At 45.8% G+C, this 17,325-nt stretch overlaps 1 protein-coding gene across 1 annotated transcript in view; it reads right to left on the minus strand.

Annotated features, from left to right (window-relative positions):
• Positions 1–12,994: 12,994 nt before the first annotated feature.
• PDSS2 (decaprenyl diphosphate synthase subunit 2) overlaps positions 12,995–17,325 on the minus strand; it is a 122,667-nt gene continuing 118,336 nt past the window's right edge. Inside the window, exon 8 of the mRNA XM_069804984.1 lies at positions 12,995–15,288. Within this exon, the coding sequence (XP_069661085.1) occupies positions 15,130–15,288 (159 nt within the window). The 3' untranslated portion in view covers positions 12,995–15,129. The remainder of the gene's footprint in view (positions 15,289–17,325) is intronic.

The following is a 17,325-nucleotide window of genomic DNA, read 5'->3' on the forward strand; positions in this document are numbered from 1 at the left end:
CGCTGCCACAGGGAACGCGCGGTTCCCACTGGAGACCCCCCGCGCGCCCCCGCCCCCGCCGCGCGCGCCCCGCCGCCCACTCGGAGCCGCGCGGGCAGCCCCACCGCCGGGCGCCGCCCCCGTCCCCGTGTCCCGTCCGTCCGTCCCCCCCCCCCCCAACCTCCCGCGTTCCCCCGCCTCCGCCGCCGCGGCGGGCACGGCCGCACGTGGGCCGCGGCTCGGGGACGCGACCGGGCGCGACGGGGACCGGGACCGGCGGCCGGGGACGGCGACCGGGGACGGGGCGCGCTCGCTCGCCGCAGGCGGCCGCCGCCTGGAAGCGCGGCCCCGTCCTCGCGGGGCCGGGTGTCTCCCGCCGGTCGCGGTCTCGCGTGGCGGCGCCCGCCGGCAGGCGCCGCGGCGGCCCGCGCACGTGCACGCGGGGAGGCGGTGGGGGGCGGGTGTGCGCGTGCGCTGCCCGCCCCTGCAGCCGGGCGGCCGCGGGGCGGGGGGGGGGGTGGGGGGGTGGGAGAAGGGGAGAGGCCGTGACCGCGCGCGGCCGGCGGCCACGGCCGGTGACGGGAGGCAGCGGGCGCGAGGCCCCGCGGCCCCGCACCGCCGGAGACGGCGCGCGCGCGCCGGCCGTTACCCGCCGCGGCCGGAGGGAAACGGCCCGCCGCCCGCCCACCCACTCGCGTCTCAGCCGCCCCGCGGCGGGGGGGGGGGGGCAAGGGGGAGACAGCCGGGACCGCCCGAGCCGGGTCGTCCCGTCCCGAGGCAGCGGCGGAGCTCCGGCCGGCCGAGCGGAGGGGGCTGCCCCGGCGGCTCCCGAGCCGGCGGCCGCGGCCGCACCTGGCCGGGCGCTGGGCGCCGTCGGCGGAGCCCGTCAGTAAAGTGGTCGCGCCGTAGCGGCCGTGAGTCCCCCCCGGGGCAGGCACCGGGCGGTGCGAGAGGGACGGCGCGGAGGGTCTCTCACAGAAACGGGCCGGGGCGCCGGGCCGCGGGGCTTCCCCGCGAGCTGCCAGAAAGGCGGCGGCGGGGGGCTGCCCGCACCGTTTAGGTGAATTTCTGCGTGAATTGCCAGCGGGAAGGGCCGGCGTTTGGTGCCATCTTAGGCTTAAGCCTATACTTGGGGGGGGAAAAAAAAAAAGTTAATTCAGTAAGTTGGTTTAATTCACATCCAAGCTTAAGGAGTTTATGCTCTTTTCCTGCACCGTTGTTTAACAAGAGACCGTTTCCGTGCCTCACGTTTGGGGAGGCGGATGGCAGCAATGATTTATAAAACAGATCGCGTTCTTTTTTAATTAAGTATCCTTGTAGATTTTATCTTACCTGAACTCGACAGGACCACATAAGGCATTACGGTAGTCTGGCAAATCGTACGTGCCCTTTCTGCTAACAGCTTCTAGAAAAACCGTTTCCCAAAGACTGAAAAAAACCCAAAATGTGGGAGAGGGAACTCCAGTTTTGTAACCTATGGCCAGTTATGGCAATTACATTTTTTGGCTATATGTAATGACTCTGAAATTAGCAACATACCCAACTTGACAGCTTTTCGTGAAATGTTTTACTTGCACAACAAACTCAGCTAGTGCTGCCATTCCCGTTGAATAGATTCATTTTGCCATTTAATAAAAGCACACAGCCGAGTGCTCTAATTGTATTGTAATTGTTTCACGTCTACCAGTGTGAAAGGAGTTAAGTCTAAAGGTGCTTATAAAGGTGTTTATTATAAAATAAATAGGCGAGGATGGCTCCTGCCACAAAGGGTGATGGATTCCCAGCATGAAGGATGTATCAGCTAGAAGTAGCAAGTACACACCAGGCAAGAGGGAAGTAAATGTGCAGGCAGAACACACGAGCTCTGAGCACTGCTGTAAATTGAAGAGATAAATCTTTTGTTTGTTAGCTCTGAAACTGCATTTCACTATAAGAAGCCTACTTTTTTTTTTTTTTTTTTAGTAAAAGCAAACACAAAAACATGCAAGTCAATTGAGAAATAACTGTCTGGAAAAAAATCTCAGATTAATCTTCTGACCCATAAATAACTCAGCACTTTCCTAGATACTTCCTATTTCCTTAGAACGGAACAGTACAGAGCGGCTCTTATAATAAAAAAATCCTCACCGTTTCAGATTTTCGGTGCTTCCTTTAGAAGCAGTTCTCTCAAATGTCGTTCTTCCACTTATGTCGCTCTTCTAAATTTGGCATTTAGGGCTTTGGGCATGTTTACAGTGTCATATTCCATGAATAATCCTAACAGATAATAGTTTGTTGATTTTAACTTTGACTGCTCTTTTTATTATTGTTATTAATAGACAGCTGTTCAAAGGAGCCCTTAAAAGCAGGAACTACTAGCATTGTAACTCCTCCGATGAATCACTTGAATGAAGGATACGTTTTATTAACAAGTGTTCTGCAGTTAGCGGTTCATTCACTCTTCAGAGATAAAGAGCGCTTCGCTTCCTGATAACTTTTCTGAGTCTGTTAGCAGTACGGAGACTGAAGTTTATGGTACGATTTGCCCTCTGCCGTTATTGTAAAGCTAATTGAAGGTTTACTTAAAGGGTACCGTGTTTTAACACCTGGCCCAGCTGCTAAGTAGTGCTAGATCTCAGTTGGATTTTTTTTTTTACTTGAATGCTTTACTTAGTGGGATTAAGGAAAGGCAACCATAAGGCAAGAGCAAACCAGTGGAATCCCAAACTCAATTTCAGAGCCCTTGAGAAAATACTTGCCAGTTTGAACTCCACCTCATTTCTGCTCTATAGTGCTGGCCTGAGGCATTGTAGCTACTAGGGACCCAAGCCCAGGAGGAGACCTGAAGGGCCTCAGCTAAGCATAAAGAAGCACGAGCATATTGTTGCAATAACAGCATTCATTGAAAAGGGAGCGAGCCAAGTTGTCTCCAGGCAATGCAGGTAGCAAGCTTAGATTGGCTTCCCAGCCAGGCAAGTCCCATTTCTTTTTTTCACCATTTGAACTTACGCTACACAAGTCATTTATTCAAATGTTCATTTTTTTCCCCTTCATGCCTTTGGCTCAAAAGCTACTCTGTGACACTGCGGCAATCTCTGGAAAATTCCAGGTCACCGGGGAGGGGAGTTGTGGTGCTCCAGCAAGAGAACTCTTTAGGAAAAAAAATCACCATTGCTCTCGAGTACAACGGGCCATTACTCACTTGACCAAGCTGCAACTAGACTTCAGCCATCGCCACCAACAAAAAAATGTCTTCAGAGGCCCTGGAAAGCTGAAAGCACTGTTTGCAGTTGTATGCAGTTCTATCAGGGAGGACTATGGAGGCTCCTTAGACGTTTACCCATAGAAGTGGTCGGGTGCCAGGCCCTCCCCCTGGAGAATGCCCTCTCTGTCTTTAGTTCAAAGGATCCAGTCAGCTAGAGGTTCCCCTGGACAGCGGCGAGGAACCACGGCGGCTGCCAGAGCTGGCAGTGCTCGTCGCTGCGGCAGGCCCCGAGCTGGGAGTCAGAACAGCTCCGTTTGCTGAAGGTTAGTACGACGACATGGAACAGAAGAATGATGCTAAATTTAGAGGCCTTTTTTGCTTCCTGCGCTGCATACATTTGGAATAAGCAAGAATCCAACTCGAAACTTTCAGCAAGGCTTCTTTCTTGTAGATCCTTGCAATAGCCTGCAGCACTCAGGAGGCATGAGATGTCAAAAACACTTCCAGCAGTTTGGTTCTCTAAGAAGTATTGCTATGGTACCGGTACGTCGTCTGTCACTTTTCTCTGCCACACGTCTTGAAACTAGGCCACCTTGCAGCCAGGCACAAGAGTCATGGAGTCCAGAAGGAAAGGAGATGAGAAACAGCCTTAGTGGTGAGAGCGCTCCGGTGTGTGGAGCCAGTTCCTTCCAACTTACATGCATTTTACGTTAAGACCCTCATGGGAAAACAAGCCGCTTGCCCAAAAACACAAGCCCCACTGATAACCAGGCTTCCTTCTGCCTGCTCTCAGGATGACTTCCAGTGATGCCCGTGTGGCCGGCCACACCGTGTGTGCCGCAGGTGGGCGTGGGTGCCCCCTCTTGCAAGGCAGCCCAGAGTCCAGCAGCTGTCTTCTGGAATACGGCACCATTTCTTTACCTGAGTGTGGTCTGAAAGCTGCCGCTGGAAGAGTGCTTTGTCCTGGGGATTGCCTAGCGGACAGAGGCTAATACCAACTGCGGGTTCCTACGCGCTGGCTAGGGTTCAAATGGACCGGGTCAAATGGGCTGGACTGCGTTCTAGAGGGAAGTCAGGTAGGCTGCCCCCCGCCCCTGCGGCAGGTGTCCAGCCGAACTCTACGCTGTGTGCGCGATGTCAGGAGTCAGGCACTGACTCACCGAAATTGGGCAGGTACTTAAATTAGGCAGCTTGGAATTCACCTTAAATTATTTAGGCGTGTATTTGATATAAATAAACTTCAAAGAGACTGAATAGGTTTGCCAAAAAAAAAAAAAAAAAAAAAAGAAAGCACACAGCTTTTGAAATCTTCCACCTTGGATTAAAATTAAAAACCAAAGTGACTTTCGGGACTTTCAGAGACTCTGAAAGGCACCGTTAAAAAAAATCAGTCCAAATAATTCATCTGATTTGCAGTACAATGTGGCTGCAATTCAAAGTTTATAAAAACTGAAGTATTTAATAGCTCGTAAGGCAACACGATAACCAACTTTGCATACCTTAATGCTTTTCACTGCCAGTCAGACTGAAAGGACATGTATGGACACATTGCACAGTAATATTTAGAACCTCTGTTGGCCCACAGGCAACAATAGTGAACAAGTAACGTGCTGCGGGCAATATCCATACATTGCTATAACCCAGGCAGAAAAGAACAGTGGCAGACACCTGAACTTCATTTATATTTTTAAACTTCCTATGGCTGCAAGCAGTGTTGGGAGGGTTCTGCCAACAACATATTACACTGGTTGGGAAACACCAGTTTAGAGTGCTAGTTAATATAATTGCTTTTTTTTTCCCTGAGAAACAAAATTGCTACATGATACTCTCTTTTTAATTTTATAACAACACTGCATCTTGTTCTTAGGTACAATGATAGATGCTCTTGGAAACTTTTCAAAACTGTTATTTAGCTAGACTTCATGGAGATGGGCAAGAAATATCGTAATTGTATTGCTTGCTGAATCAAGGATATCAAAATAGAGAATCCACGTGGCATCTTTGGATTTGAAAAACAAGCCAGTTTGTCTCCCAGTCCATGTGGGTTGGAAATCTTACACTTAAGAGTTTAGCTCACAGAAAAAAAGTTTTGAAGAAATGAACATTCATTATAAAAAAAACCCCTTTTTAGCTTGAAGTAGCACCAGAGCATACTGGCAAGACGGCAGATATGCAACAGTTGAGCACCAAAAGAAGGAGCATTTGATATAAAAGCTTAAAATAAAAATCAGATCAAAGCTGCAGTGGAAGATGGAGTAGAACAGAAATGTAAAGGAGCTTCAAGAATAGAGTAACTAACCCAGTAAGCAACGTAAAATCTCCTTCTGTGCTGCAGCAGTTTACTTATACATCAGTTGCATCCAAAACTGTTTAAAAACTGACAAATCTGAGCAATTTCACTCTTGGAAACATAAGCCTCTTTTAATCTCTTGGCAATGAAATCACAGTTCTCTTCACTCTATGTTAGTTCAGCCAAGAACTGCGCCATTGTATGCTATCTCACAGCTCTGCATTTAAAAAGAAGTAATGCTCGCTTAATGCACAGTCATTGTATTATCTACACCATAACTAACTCTGAATGATCAAAGATTTATCCCATAAAGGTCTACTTGTCAAAATTCTGTCTGACGTCCAAAGGAGGTAAATATAGCCTGGAATGTCCTTTCTTTCAAAGACATCCACATGTCCCAATCCTGTGCAAACAGTGCACTCTCCTTGTGTGCTTAACATTCAGTTCCATATCCTGCCCATTACACAGAGAAATAATATTTCAGACCTGTTGCATAGTCTCATACCTCATTAAGACATGTAAGTTCAAATATTTGCAACAATATTTAAACTTTTTTTTTTTTTTTGTAAGCAATGTAGAAAACTAGGTTTCTTTGAGAACTCATCTGGCTGATTTACTATATATATTTTTTTTTTTCTCTTTTTCCTGTGTAAACACTTCTCTTTTTTTAAATGGTAGTAGCAGTATTCATATTGTAGAAATCCTTATAGAAGGAATCCCTTTGTTTCAGAACCTGAAACTGAAACAGACTTTCTACGTTTTTTGAGTCCCAGCTGCTTCTACCATGGCCACCGTGTTATACAATCCCTTTCACAAACAAGTCATTGTCTTAGAAGCAGCTAGTGATCCTCCCTTTTCTGTCTTTACCCTCACTACCATTGGGAAGCTACTCCTGAACCTTGCTCTTTGGGCAGATGGGAACCTTCCCTTCTGAATTTGCATTAACGTGGATCTCTGGTTCATGGCTACTAGATGCTTTAAGCCATTTAGTTATAACCCATCTAGTATAACCCACTCATACCCTACAGTAATGACTTTGAGAACAATCACATATTTAAAAAGTGAATGCATTTTATGCAACAGAAATTTGCCTTTGAAATTGGGAAAATTTAGCCTGGACTGATTTTTTAATAAAAAATGTAGGTGTGGGGATCTGGGTTGACAAGAACAGAAAAAAACCCACCTGCTTAGTGGTTATTACTACAACAGAATGTGATTGAAAGCAATTACTTTTCATAAAAGTTTATATAAGAAATACTTCCAGTCATTAGTAATGTGACCATTTTTAGCAGCAGCAGTCATATTTAACAATTACTAGATGTTTAAACCCTGTTTATTTTCCTGCAAAGATATCTTATCTTAGCATATGGACATCTAAAAGCCATCTATAGCTTGTGGGCATACAGCATCTGAGCAGAGGTAGGGATATTCATAGTTTTTGTACATTGATATAAAATGTTAACATTGTAACTTCCATAGGCTGACAAAAGCAACAAAATTGTTCGATTAAAAATAAGTCTTACTAATACAGGCATTTTTTCTGTAATGTTCTCCTGCTAAACCCATTTTTTTAATGTTGGTGCTGAAAATAATGATGCAAGCAACTAAGTGTAATTGTAGAAAATTATTGCTAGTGATTTGCATATGAAATACACACCTTTTACTGCCTCTAGTTAGCATTGTTCAACTAGCTTATAAATAGTACAGCTGAAATGCTGCAAACAGAAAACAGTTTTCGATGGGCACATGCTATGAATGAAGAAACGTTCAGACACAATGTGCAAGTTGGAGAGCTTTCATCAAAACTAGCCAAGAGGGAAAAATGCTTCATTTCCTAATCATGCTCTGTTTTGGATAAGCTAGTCACATATAGAAAACATCATGCTCATCTGCAGACAGTAAAGCTTTTTAAAATGAGTGTTTATGTTTTTCTGGAGGAAAAAAAAAAAAGTAATCTAATGTATCAGTACTTGTTTTAGATTTTTCTAATTACTTCTACATAACATTGCATTTTTATAATTTGACATTTAATAACTGCTAAAAATTGAACCCTGCAGTTGATGCAAGTCATTTGCTGTAAATGTCGAAGGCATAAAAAAAGTCTAGTTTCAAGATTCTGTTTTCAGTGCAAGTAAAATACTCACTTTTGTGCACAATCTTAAAACTAAAAATGTTGACCATTGTTCTAATAATAAAGCAGGGTATTTTTTGTCTTTGATATTTAGGGGGAAGGGGTGAGGGGAGGAAGGCAGAGTGGAATAGGGTAAAGAAGAAAATTTTAAAGCAAGGTTTTTTAATAATGTTGCTGCTAAATTGCAATGCTCTTACACAGTCATATCAAAATATGCCTCAAATTGAACTTTATAAATAAATTTCTTAAAAAACAGATAAATCTGAGAACTACTGTTTTAGTTACCAGTGGGACACCTGTCTGTCCCTATTAGCCAAGAGCAACATTCTCGAAGGATACGATCCCTCTTTTCTAGTGCAGGTAGACTTGCATTGTCATCGTGTAAAGTCGGCAGAATACCGTAGAATAAATACCGCTTTCCAGTTCAGTTAGTACACCGTCTTGTCGCTGTTTCTGTTTTGGAGAAGAAGGTTGCCTTTCCTCAAGAGACGTACCCCGACAAAAGCATTTTGCAAATGGGAGGGAGGGAAGGAAGGAAGGAATGGAAGTCATCTTCACGCACTGCAGAGACCGACTCTCCTACGCGTGGGGGAGCCCGAGCATTCCTCTGGCTCCGGTCGGGCCGGGAATTCGGCAGCGACGCCGGGAGCTGCGGGCAGAGCCAAGCGCAAGTACAAACGCCCGAAGGCGCGGACAAAGGTGACTGCACGAAGCTCTGGTGCATCCACAGCCAATTTGTTCGTCACCCTCTTCTCCCCTTCGCAACTTACAGCGAGCTTTGCGCTTTATCTTCCTGGTTATTTTAAAGGCATTTGCTGTCAGAATTTTAGCTTAATGACTATTTTCTCTTAGCTTGAGAAAAAACGGGCTTACCCTAAAAAAGAAACATGTGAATGCTAATTATATAAATAATGAATGCATTTTAGGGATTGGTTTCTGAAAGGAAAAGAAGATGATTTCATGCAAAGACTGTCAGAACAGATGACTTCCAGAACTGGAAATATTCTTTCCTTTGAACTGCTTTGAGAGACTGAAAAGCTTTAGCTCTTTCTTTTTCATAAGACACTCTGCAGGTAAAAGTACTTTGAAGACTACGAAGAATAAAAAAAAGTTTGATGCCTCACTCTTTTATGAGATTGAAGTAGCTGATGAGAGTGGCGACAGCTGGTGATCTGACCCAGAAGCCACTTCCTTGATAATCTGCAGCACGACACAGTTGCTTGAGTTAGCCTTTTGCATCTATGAAAATTCAAACACTATCTGCTCCAAAGAAAAAGCAATGGAGAGATCTCACCAGCAGGTTTACCTCTGAGCAGGCTGGTCTGGCATCTTTAACACTGCTTGGGGCAAGAAGCATTCCCTGACAACCGAGAGAACACTTCCTTAATGTTTCCACTAAACTAAAAAGAGCTTTTCAATCTTCTAGCGACCTCTATCAAGTTGGATGCTAAGCCGAATATGGGCCACCCGTGCACTCTTTATTGCAAATAAGGCAAGGCACACGCTGGGTTACATTAAGAGAAGCACAGCCAGCTGATCAGGTGTGCCAGGCCATCAAATCCATGCAGTCCAATAAACCTGGTTGTCCCCCTCCTCTGCCCGGCAGGGCCCCTCTGTTCCTGGACAGAGTATTCATTACCTGATTCTTGTAACTGCAAACCAAAAGTTCCTTATTCGGGTCAGAAGGAAGATCCGTCCTTCTACTCTGTCCGGGGAGTTGCTCAACAGCAACTGGAGCAGTGATTTTCCTGTATAGACCCTTTTTGGCCACTGTTTTTCCTTGCAATTCACGTACTCCAGCTTCCAGGTGAGTTCACCATCCTACTTCCTCACGTCCTCCTCGTGGTCGTGCAGACAGAACCACTGAGTGGCACGCAAATGTGCCCATGGTACCCTTCCCCTTGAGCTCACTTGGTAGCTGAGATGATGGCTGGTATGGGCGAGGAGGAAGCCACGCTGTCTTTGAATACCTGGAACTGTTGGGACAGCCTCTCCCCAGCCGAGACACAGGCCTCTAAGGTTGGGGTGGAAGAGAGATGCTCTTTGAATTGCTGGAGCCGGCTGGCCCATCTACCCTCGATGTCTGGCCAAATCATTAGCAGCAGGGTGCGGGCATACAATGACGGTGTGCTCCATACAAACTTCTGCCGCATGGACCGTATGCACTGGACTTCACCCAGGTCTTCAGATGCCTGGTTGTTTCTAGGCTCCTGTAGATCACCTCCACCACTGCTAATTTCCTCAGATACTGGATACCACTCTCGGTGGTTATCCGCTTGCCTCGATAGTTTACAAGATCTTCCTTGAAGGGATACTTTCCTTCGTGCTCCACAGGAGCTGTCTCCAGAGGCTGCCGATTGTTGCTCCTTTTCCAATCCCTTTGGTGATGCCCCAGTCCCTCACAAGGGATCCCAGCTGCTGGGCTTCCTTGCCCTCAAATTCCTGACTGTTGGCTCCAGTATCCCAGCATTGGAGCAGCCAGCTGATAATTAGCTCACCAGGTTGATGGCTGTAATCTTTGTGCCTATCTTGCAGCTTACTCAGGGATAAGGAGCTGGTGATTTCTGGCTCATTTATGATTTCTGTCTCTTTCCCCTCCTGTTCTTGTGACTGCTCTGCTGCACAACCAGCTGCCTCTCCGATTCCTCCTCCTGCTCCCTCTTTGGAGAAGCTTCTTCCTCCCTGACTGAACGAGTTGACTTCTGCTTCTCTTGTTTCTTCTTGACTATAGGGGTGACTGATATAGTTGAGCGTTGGCTCTCTGGCTTAGCCACGATGCCCATTTGTACGTCTTCAGACCCAGAGACCCTCTCTCCCCACTGAAGGTGCTGAACAGCGGTCGGTAGGTGTAGGCAGGCCCTGCACGGTGCGAGAAGTTGTGTCCCTTTAGCATAGGCAGGGCATCCTTTTCTCAAATGTTCTGTCACTCCATCAGGATCCTGCACTTATTTGGGGGTCAAATCTCACACCATTGGAGGTGAAAACCGTTCTAGATACCTGCCCATATTCTCCCATGCACCTTGCCACCCATGACCACATTGCCTCATGGCACATCCCTGTGTGATATTCCTAAATAGTCAGTTAACCTTAGGAAAAAGCTAGAAACTCTTGAGGCACAGCAATGTGATCACCCAGGGATGTTCAAAATACTGAAGAGTCATTGTAACAAGGTGGAAAGCAACTACCCTGCAGGGGATGAAGGGGAAGGTGCCCTTCTTTGTTTCCTCCACAAATTGGGTCTCAGAGGGAAAAGGTGTAACTGTTAATTGTCTCAATGAGATGGTTCTTGAAGTACTGGGACAGCAGCAAGGCAGGGCCCAAACACCAGCGCTTTCGTCATAGTTCTCCTGGGCAAAACACAGCCAAGCGCTACATGGCACAGCAGACTGCAAAAGCCAAAGCCAGCCTTTAACAAGCTCTCAAATTTATGTACAGCAAGAGAGGGAGCATGACACAGAGTGGGTAAGGGAACAAATAAACCTGCATCGAGAACAAATAAGTCAACCAGCAACAGCTAAACAGGTGTAGCAAGTTTCCTCTAGCACAGCCCAGTCAAATGTCTTGTTATCTCGGACCCTATGTATCCCACGCTGGGTGCCAAAAAGGACTGTGGTTGACTCACCCTGGATGGCAGCTAAGCACCTCACAGCTGCTCACTCACTGCCCCCCACAGCGGGATGGCAAAGAGAATCAGAAGGGCAACAGTGAGAAAATTCATGGGTTGAGTTAAAGACGGTTTAATAGGTAAAAGGGAAAAAAATGAAAACAAAACAAAGACAAGTGATGCAAAAGCAACCACCACCAGCCAACTGATGCCCAGACAGTCCCCAGGCAATGGACCCCCTGGAACACCTCCACACCTCATCCCCAGTTTTTATTGCTGAGCATGACGTTACCTGGTGCAGAATATCTCTGTGGTCAGTTCAGGTCAGCTGTCCCAGTTGTGCCCCCTCCCAGCCCCTTGCTCACCACCAACCCACTTACTGGGCACCAGAGCGAGGAGCAGAGAAAGCCTTGGTGCTATGCAAGCACTGTTGAGCAATAGCTAAAAACATCGGTGTGTTAGCAACACTGTTTTGGTCACAAATCCAAAACACAGCACCATATGGGATGCTATGAAGAAAAGTAATTCCGTCATAGCAAGACCCAGTACGTTGGGGTAAACTTTTGTTCTCCTCCTTACCACACGCCGTGAGTCTGCTCCTAAACGGGCCTATTTTGGGCTCACAGCCCAACAGGGATGATATGAAAGTCACGCAGGTCACTGAAGGGCTACGCCATTAGTTAGGGCCTAGCACACATGGCCACCAGGAGAGGCTGACAGAGCTGGAGCTTCTCTGGCCGGTAAGAGGAGGCTAACAGGCAATCAAACTGCTGCACACAGCTGCAGGATAGGGACAAAGATAAAAACAAAGACAAAAAGACAAAAGACAAAGTCAAAGACAGCGGACCCAAACAATTCTTGGCAGTGGCAGGTGATAAATAATGGGCAACAGCCACCAGCCATGGTGAAAGAGGTTCATGCTGGACATCAGGAAAACTCCTTCACAAGGAAGGTGGAGCAGCACTGGGACAGGCTGCATGGGGAACCTGTGGAAGTTCCATCCCTGGTGGTTTCCAAGACCAGACTTCATGTAGGCAACAGTCCACTTCACGTGGGATATTTCACCAGAGGACTTTCAGCAGTCCCTTCCAGCCACTTCTATTCTTCTAAGTACCTCATTTTCAAAACAACCTTCCTATACAGCTTTATCACAACTGTGGAGCTGGAAGTACTCGTCTGGCAGTTAAACGACCTTCCATCACAGACCTATGAAACAGCTATTCTAGCCACTGCAGATGTGCTCTTTGTAGGAGATGAATTCAGTTTGGTTTAAAAAGCAGTTGGGACCTTGCCCTGTATTTTGTGCACCTGTGGAATAGTCCAGCAATACAATACCTGGGATAAGTTCAGAGGAGCAGCTGATAGGTACGTCTGGTTGAGCAGCTGGATAACTGAAATAAATGGCATTAATGCCTTCCTCAGCCACCCCCTGGACCACAGGCCTCCCTCTCCCTGACCTCCTTATAGAGGTAGGTGGGGAAAAGGAATCGAGATAAAAATAAAAGCAGAACAGCCTTAAGGTTCCACCATTACTCAGAAATTGTATAAGGTGTGGGGAGTATATTAAAACACAGCAATGAATAATTCACCCAGAGTTTGACAGAGAGGTATAGTACTTTGCTTGTAGTTTACCTGGAAGAAACAAGACAACAAAAATTTCTCAACAATTACAGGCAAATATCTTAAATATAAGATTACTTGGTAACATTGATAAGGGACAATTCATGTTGCTTTTTTAAAAATTGAGGTTGAAGAATAGTTCACGAGCAAACAGAACATTCTGGTGATAAAAATACAAAAAAGTCATTAATTTTTTGCTGATTTCCCTTTATTAGTAAAAAGTACAAATAAAAAAAATTGTACTTTCATGAAAAAATAAACCAGGTGTACACAGTTTTGCAGTATGTTTGATATTTCTTTCACACAACTGGGGTGAGATGGCTCAGAATATCTCCAGCAGACCCAAGCTTCTTGCAGGCCTAAACCATTATGAACCAATTAGCACAGATGTAAAAGACAAAGAGAAGATAATGTATGGCTCCTACTACACGTAGTATGTAAAAACTAGAGCCCAAAAAAGCTGAAATATGACTCTGGTTGAATTTAGGCATTTCTTTCAAGCACAAGTTTTACGTTAGCAGTACTTCAGGGAACTTCACAGGTGAGAATCTACAGTGGTTAGCTAAGGCAGATGCCTGCGACTGCCACTAGCTGGGCTACTCCATGCTTCTCGGTGCTCCTCTTCTGCCTCCAGCCTTTCTGCTGCAGCAACAGCACTAACTCAGGCAGAAGTGCCAGTCTTGGGAAGAAAGAAAATGCCAGGACAGGCATGAGAAAGAAAGTGCAAGCAACAAGCAAGAAGGGGTCTGGTGCTGAAGCCATTCTCCAGAACAAAGTGAGTCCTGAGTTCTGGATGCTGCTCCTAAACAAAGATTGTGTCTCAAGGTTGCTTATTATACATATAACATTATGGTATAATATAGGCATATATTACACAGAATATTATGTACATTATGCAGGATGTATCTTCAGTATATTTTTAGAGGACAGAGTTTTTATTTATATTTTGCATTTGGTGGAATGCAACACGCTGGTCTATGACAAACAAGCTGTGTGACAGGGGGAAGGAGTGCAGGGGGAGAAGGAGGGAGGAGAGAATTTAACAGAAATAACTCCACTTAGTGTTTGAGTGAGGGATGTAATGAAATCTGTTTGCTGTGCTAGCTGTCTCCAGATTGGGCTGTAATTACACCACAGAAGGAAGAAAGGTAGCTGAGTCTCAATCTAGATCATTTATGTAAACTCAGCCTTCTTGTCAACGGCGTTCTCAGATTGCATGCATGCAAACCGCAAAAATCATCTCCTATGAACAAAACAGAGACGGTCTCAAATTGCAGGCTTCTGATACACCTTATATGCTGTCTGTAATTGGACTTTAAAATTCAACACACTGAGGTTCAAAACTTCTCCAGTATTTTCTGCATTTTATTCAGTGCGGTGAAAGACTGTACTCACAGAAGAGCATTCCTCCTTCCTCTCTGCCAAAGGCCGATGTCTAGCCTTACAAATTAACATTTATTTGGCTTAAATGAATGCAAGTGTCACAAACCTAGGAAATTCTTTTGTGTAAGACTGTGTTGAAACAAACTGCTGGATCCGAGGAAGGGATATTCCCTCCCCCAGAAGAGCTGGAAGTACCTCATTCTTCGACCCAGAGCAACATATTATATACACACAATATAAAACCCAGGCAATCAGTTCCCTTAACAGAGCCAAATTAATATTTGATTAAATATTTTAAAACTCCTACTTACCATGCTTGACACATTTTCTCAGCAAGTTTCTCAAATACGGAAAGCATTAGGCACAGGGTAATTTTACATCTGAATACATAAAAACAGTGTGAGGAGACATGACTGCATGCAGACAGAGAGAGGATTTTCCCCCTTTAATCCCCTGAACTGCCCTTCCCCTTGATAAGCGGGTACGTTAATTGCCAGCTTTGGCAGCTTGCTCTCTCTGGGCAGGTTTGAGCGGGTTTCTTGTGACACCTGGATCTTCACGCCCCTCCATCCCTCCCTCCATCCCTCCCTCGGGCAGGAAAACCACCGGCCTCCACCCTGGCGCCGTCCCCGCCGGTGCCCAATCAATACCGACTTATTTCCTGTCCATTTGCTGAGGTCACGGAAACGGGACTCATTAATTATTTCTACCGGTGCAGCCTCAAGTGCGCTTCTGGCATGACAAGCGAAAGCCGGCTGTGACCTTTTTTTTTTCTTCCCCCTCCCAAATTTTGTTGGCAGCAGCGGTGGCAGCAGTCGGCGCGCGTTCCTCCGTCGGGACGGGACGGACGCGGTGACCGGCGGTGCGGGGCATCGTCGGCGTCCCCGCCGGGTTGCTCCTGCCCGCGGAGGGAGAGCTGGTCCTCCCGGGGCGGTGGGTCAGGAGAACCGGGTCACGGCACAGACGATGTTGGCCAAGGCGGCCCTGGCCTCGGAGGGAGGGAAGCGCTCCAGGGCCGCCAGCGCTCTGTTTCCGTGGCAGCGGCAGAGGTCGATGGCAGAAGTCACACCTTTGCCGGCCTTGATCGCTTCCCGCAGCTGTCGGAAAACACAGGCACAAGGGGGTGGGTTTCGGCAGTGCCGGCGCACACGATTATCTCCGAGAGTGCAGGGCATCCGCCGCCCCTTCCCGAGGTAAAGGCAAGAACCGAAGCCAGCCGTCGGGCAAAGCCGTGCGTACTCTCGCCCACTTCTGCTTTGGCTCCCCACTACAGTAAAACTGCGGGTAATTTAAACTACATCGCCCATTACTTCATCACCTGAAAGATGCTGGCTCTCCAAAGGGCACGCTTAATTTAAAAGAAAAAAAAACCCCAAAACCAAACCAAAAAACCCAAAACATTTTCAAATATCTGGGCACTGCATACCTAAGCCACTGCCTGGGAGCTTTTGTGCAGAACTGGCAGACCAGCTGCTCACTTGCGCTCTCATTTTCTGCAGTCAAAAACTGGATTTTATGAACACCCATTCCATCCCCTGTTTTTGGAAACAGGCACAGGATGCCACATGTTGAACTCTTGTCTTTTGTAATACAGGTTTCTATTTATATACCATATGATTACATTTGTTACAGTGGACAAAAGCAAATTTTGTCAGTAAAATAGGATCTGTTAAACTTCTATCGTACTGAGCTATATCCATGCAAACTCAACCTTTTCAGTAAAGGTTAGGGAATTTGACTATGGTTTGGTGATACATCATATGAGAAAGAAAGTATTTTCATGGAATAACAGACATTTCATGGCAAGCTGCTGGAAAGATTTGGCACCTAAAAAACTTGGGTAAGTGACAGGTTATATTTCCTATGAAATACCACAAACAAAACATGTTGTTTTTCCCCAGTACCTCACCTTAGCTGAAGCTCTAAATAGTAATCACACTTACTAAGGGCTTTTTTATTTTTAATTGCTTTTTTTTTCCTGAACAGCATCATGAGACTGTCATGAAACACTGTTACGTTTTCCAACCTAAAATACAGGTGTCCTCAGACCAACTCCAGCCTGATGCCTCATGCCAGAGCCTGGGAATTAAGTCCAGGTGGATCTTTGGGATTTGATTATCCCAAAAGCATGACAGCATTTCATGATCTTTAATGTGCGCCACCTGGCTTTCATAGCTGGCTTACATCACTGTATCAGCTTTTAAAAAAAGGGCTTTTCTTGAACACAAGTATCTACAGTAACTAATTATACAGGGTTTTATAAATTATGTTTTCCTCCAATACACAGCCCAATGCCCCAACTCATTTACAAATACATCAGTATAACCTTATCTATCTAGTTTAAATCATGTAAAAAAAAAAAAAATCTAAGCTAATGACCAAATTGTAAAAGTCACCCATTTTATGTAGATACTTGCATTCATACAGAATGAATGACATTTCTTATCTGAATACAAACTGAAGTGGATTCATTATCTGTATTTAAAGATGAAATTAGCTGAAAGCATATTACAGCACATGAGTGTTCAAGTCCCAGTTCATAAAAATTTTATTCTCCACTTCAGTTAGAATCTTCCTGCACTGTGCGCTGGAAAGGAACTTGCCCTGAGGCATAAATGCATTGCATAGCTAATTCAACACGTCTTCTAACGAATGGGAATCAGCCATATAACCACAGCTCTACAGCAAAAGTGGGGACAGGTGAGGTGAGGTATGCCAGCAGCGTGAGAAGCTGTTTCTTCCCCCTTCCTTGAGGCACAACTTTGCGAGATGGCAGAACCCACACATCTTGAAGCAAACACTGCTGATTTGCAAAAGCTCATTAAAAAGGTTTAGCATACTTTGTAATACTCATGTAAGTATATATTGACACGTAAACAGGAAAGAAAATAGCTCCTAAAAAGTCTTCAAACTGGTCAAAGCTCAGAGGAGCTTAGCTTAAGTATGTATGATTGCATATACGTACTATGACTTACTTGTAACACCAAGATCTGGAAAGGGGGAGAATTCTAATGCAAGGACACAATCCATTTACACGCTTGTCTTGTGTGTGTAAGCCCTCAGACAACACAGTGCCTTGAAGCCAAAACAATTGCAAAGTTGGTGTCAAACTATAGGCAGAGGACACACTATAC

The sequence above is a fragment of the Haliaeetus albicilla genome, chromosome 17 (genome assembly GCF_947461875.1).
Source record: "Haliaeetus albicilla chromosome 17, bHalAlb1.1, whole genome shotgun sequence".
Lineage (NCBI taxonomy): Eukaryota > Metazoa > Chordata > Aves > Accipitriformes > Accipitridae > Haliaeetus > Haliaeetus albicilla.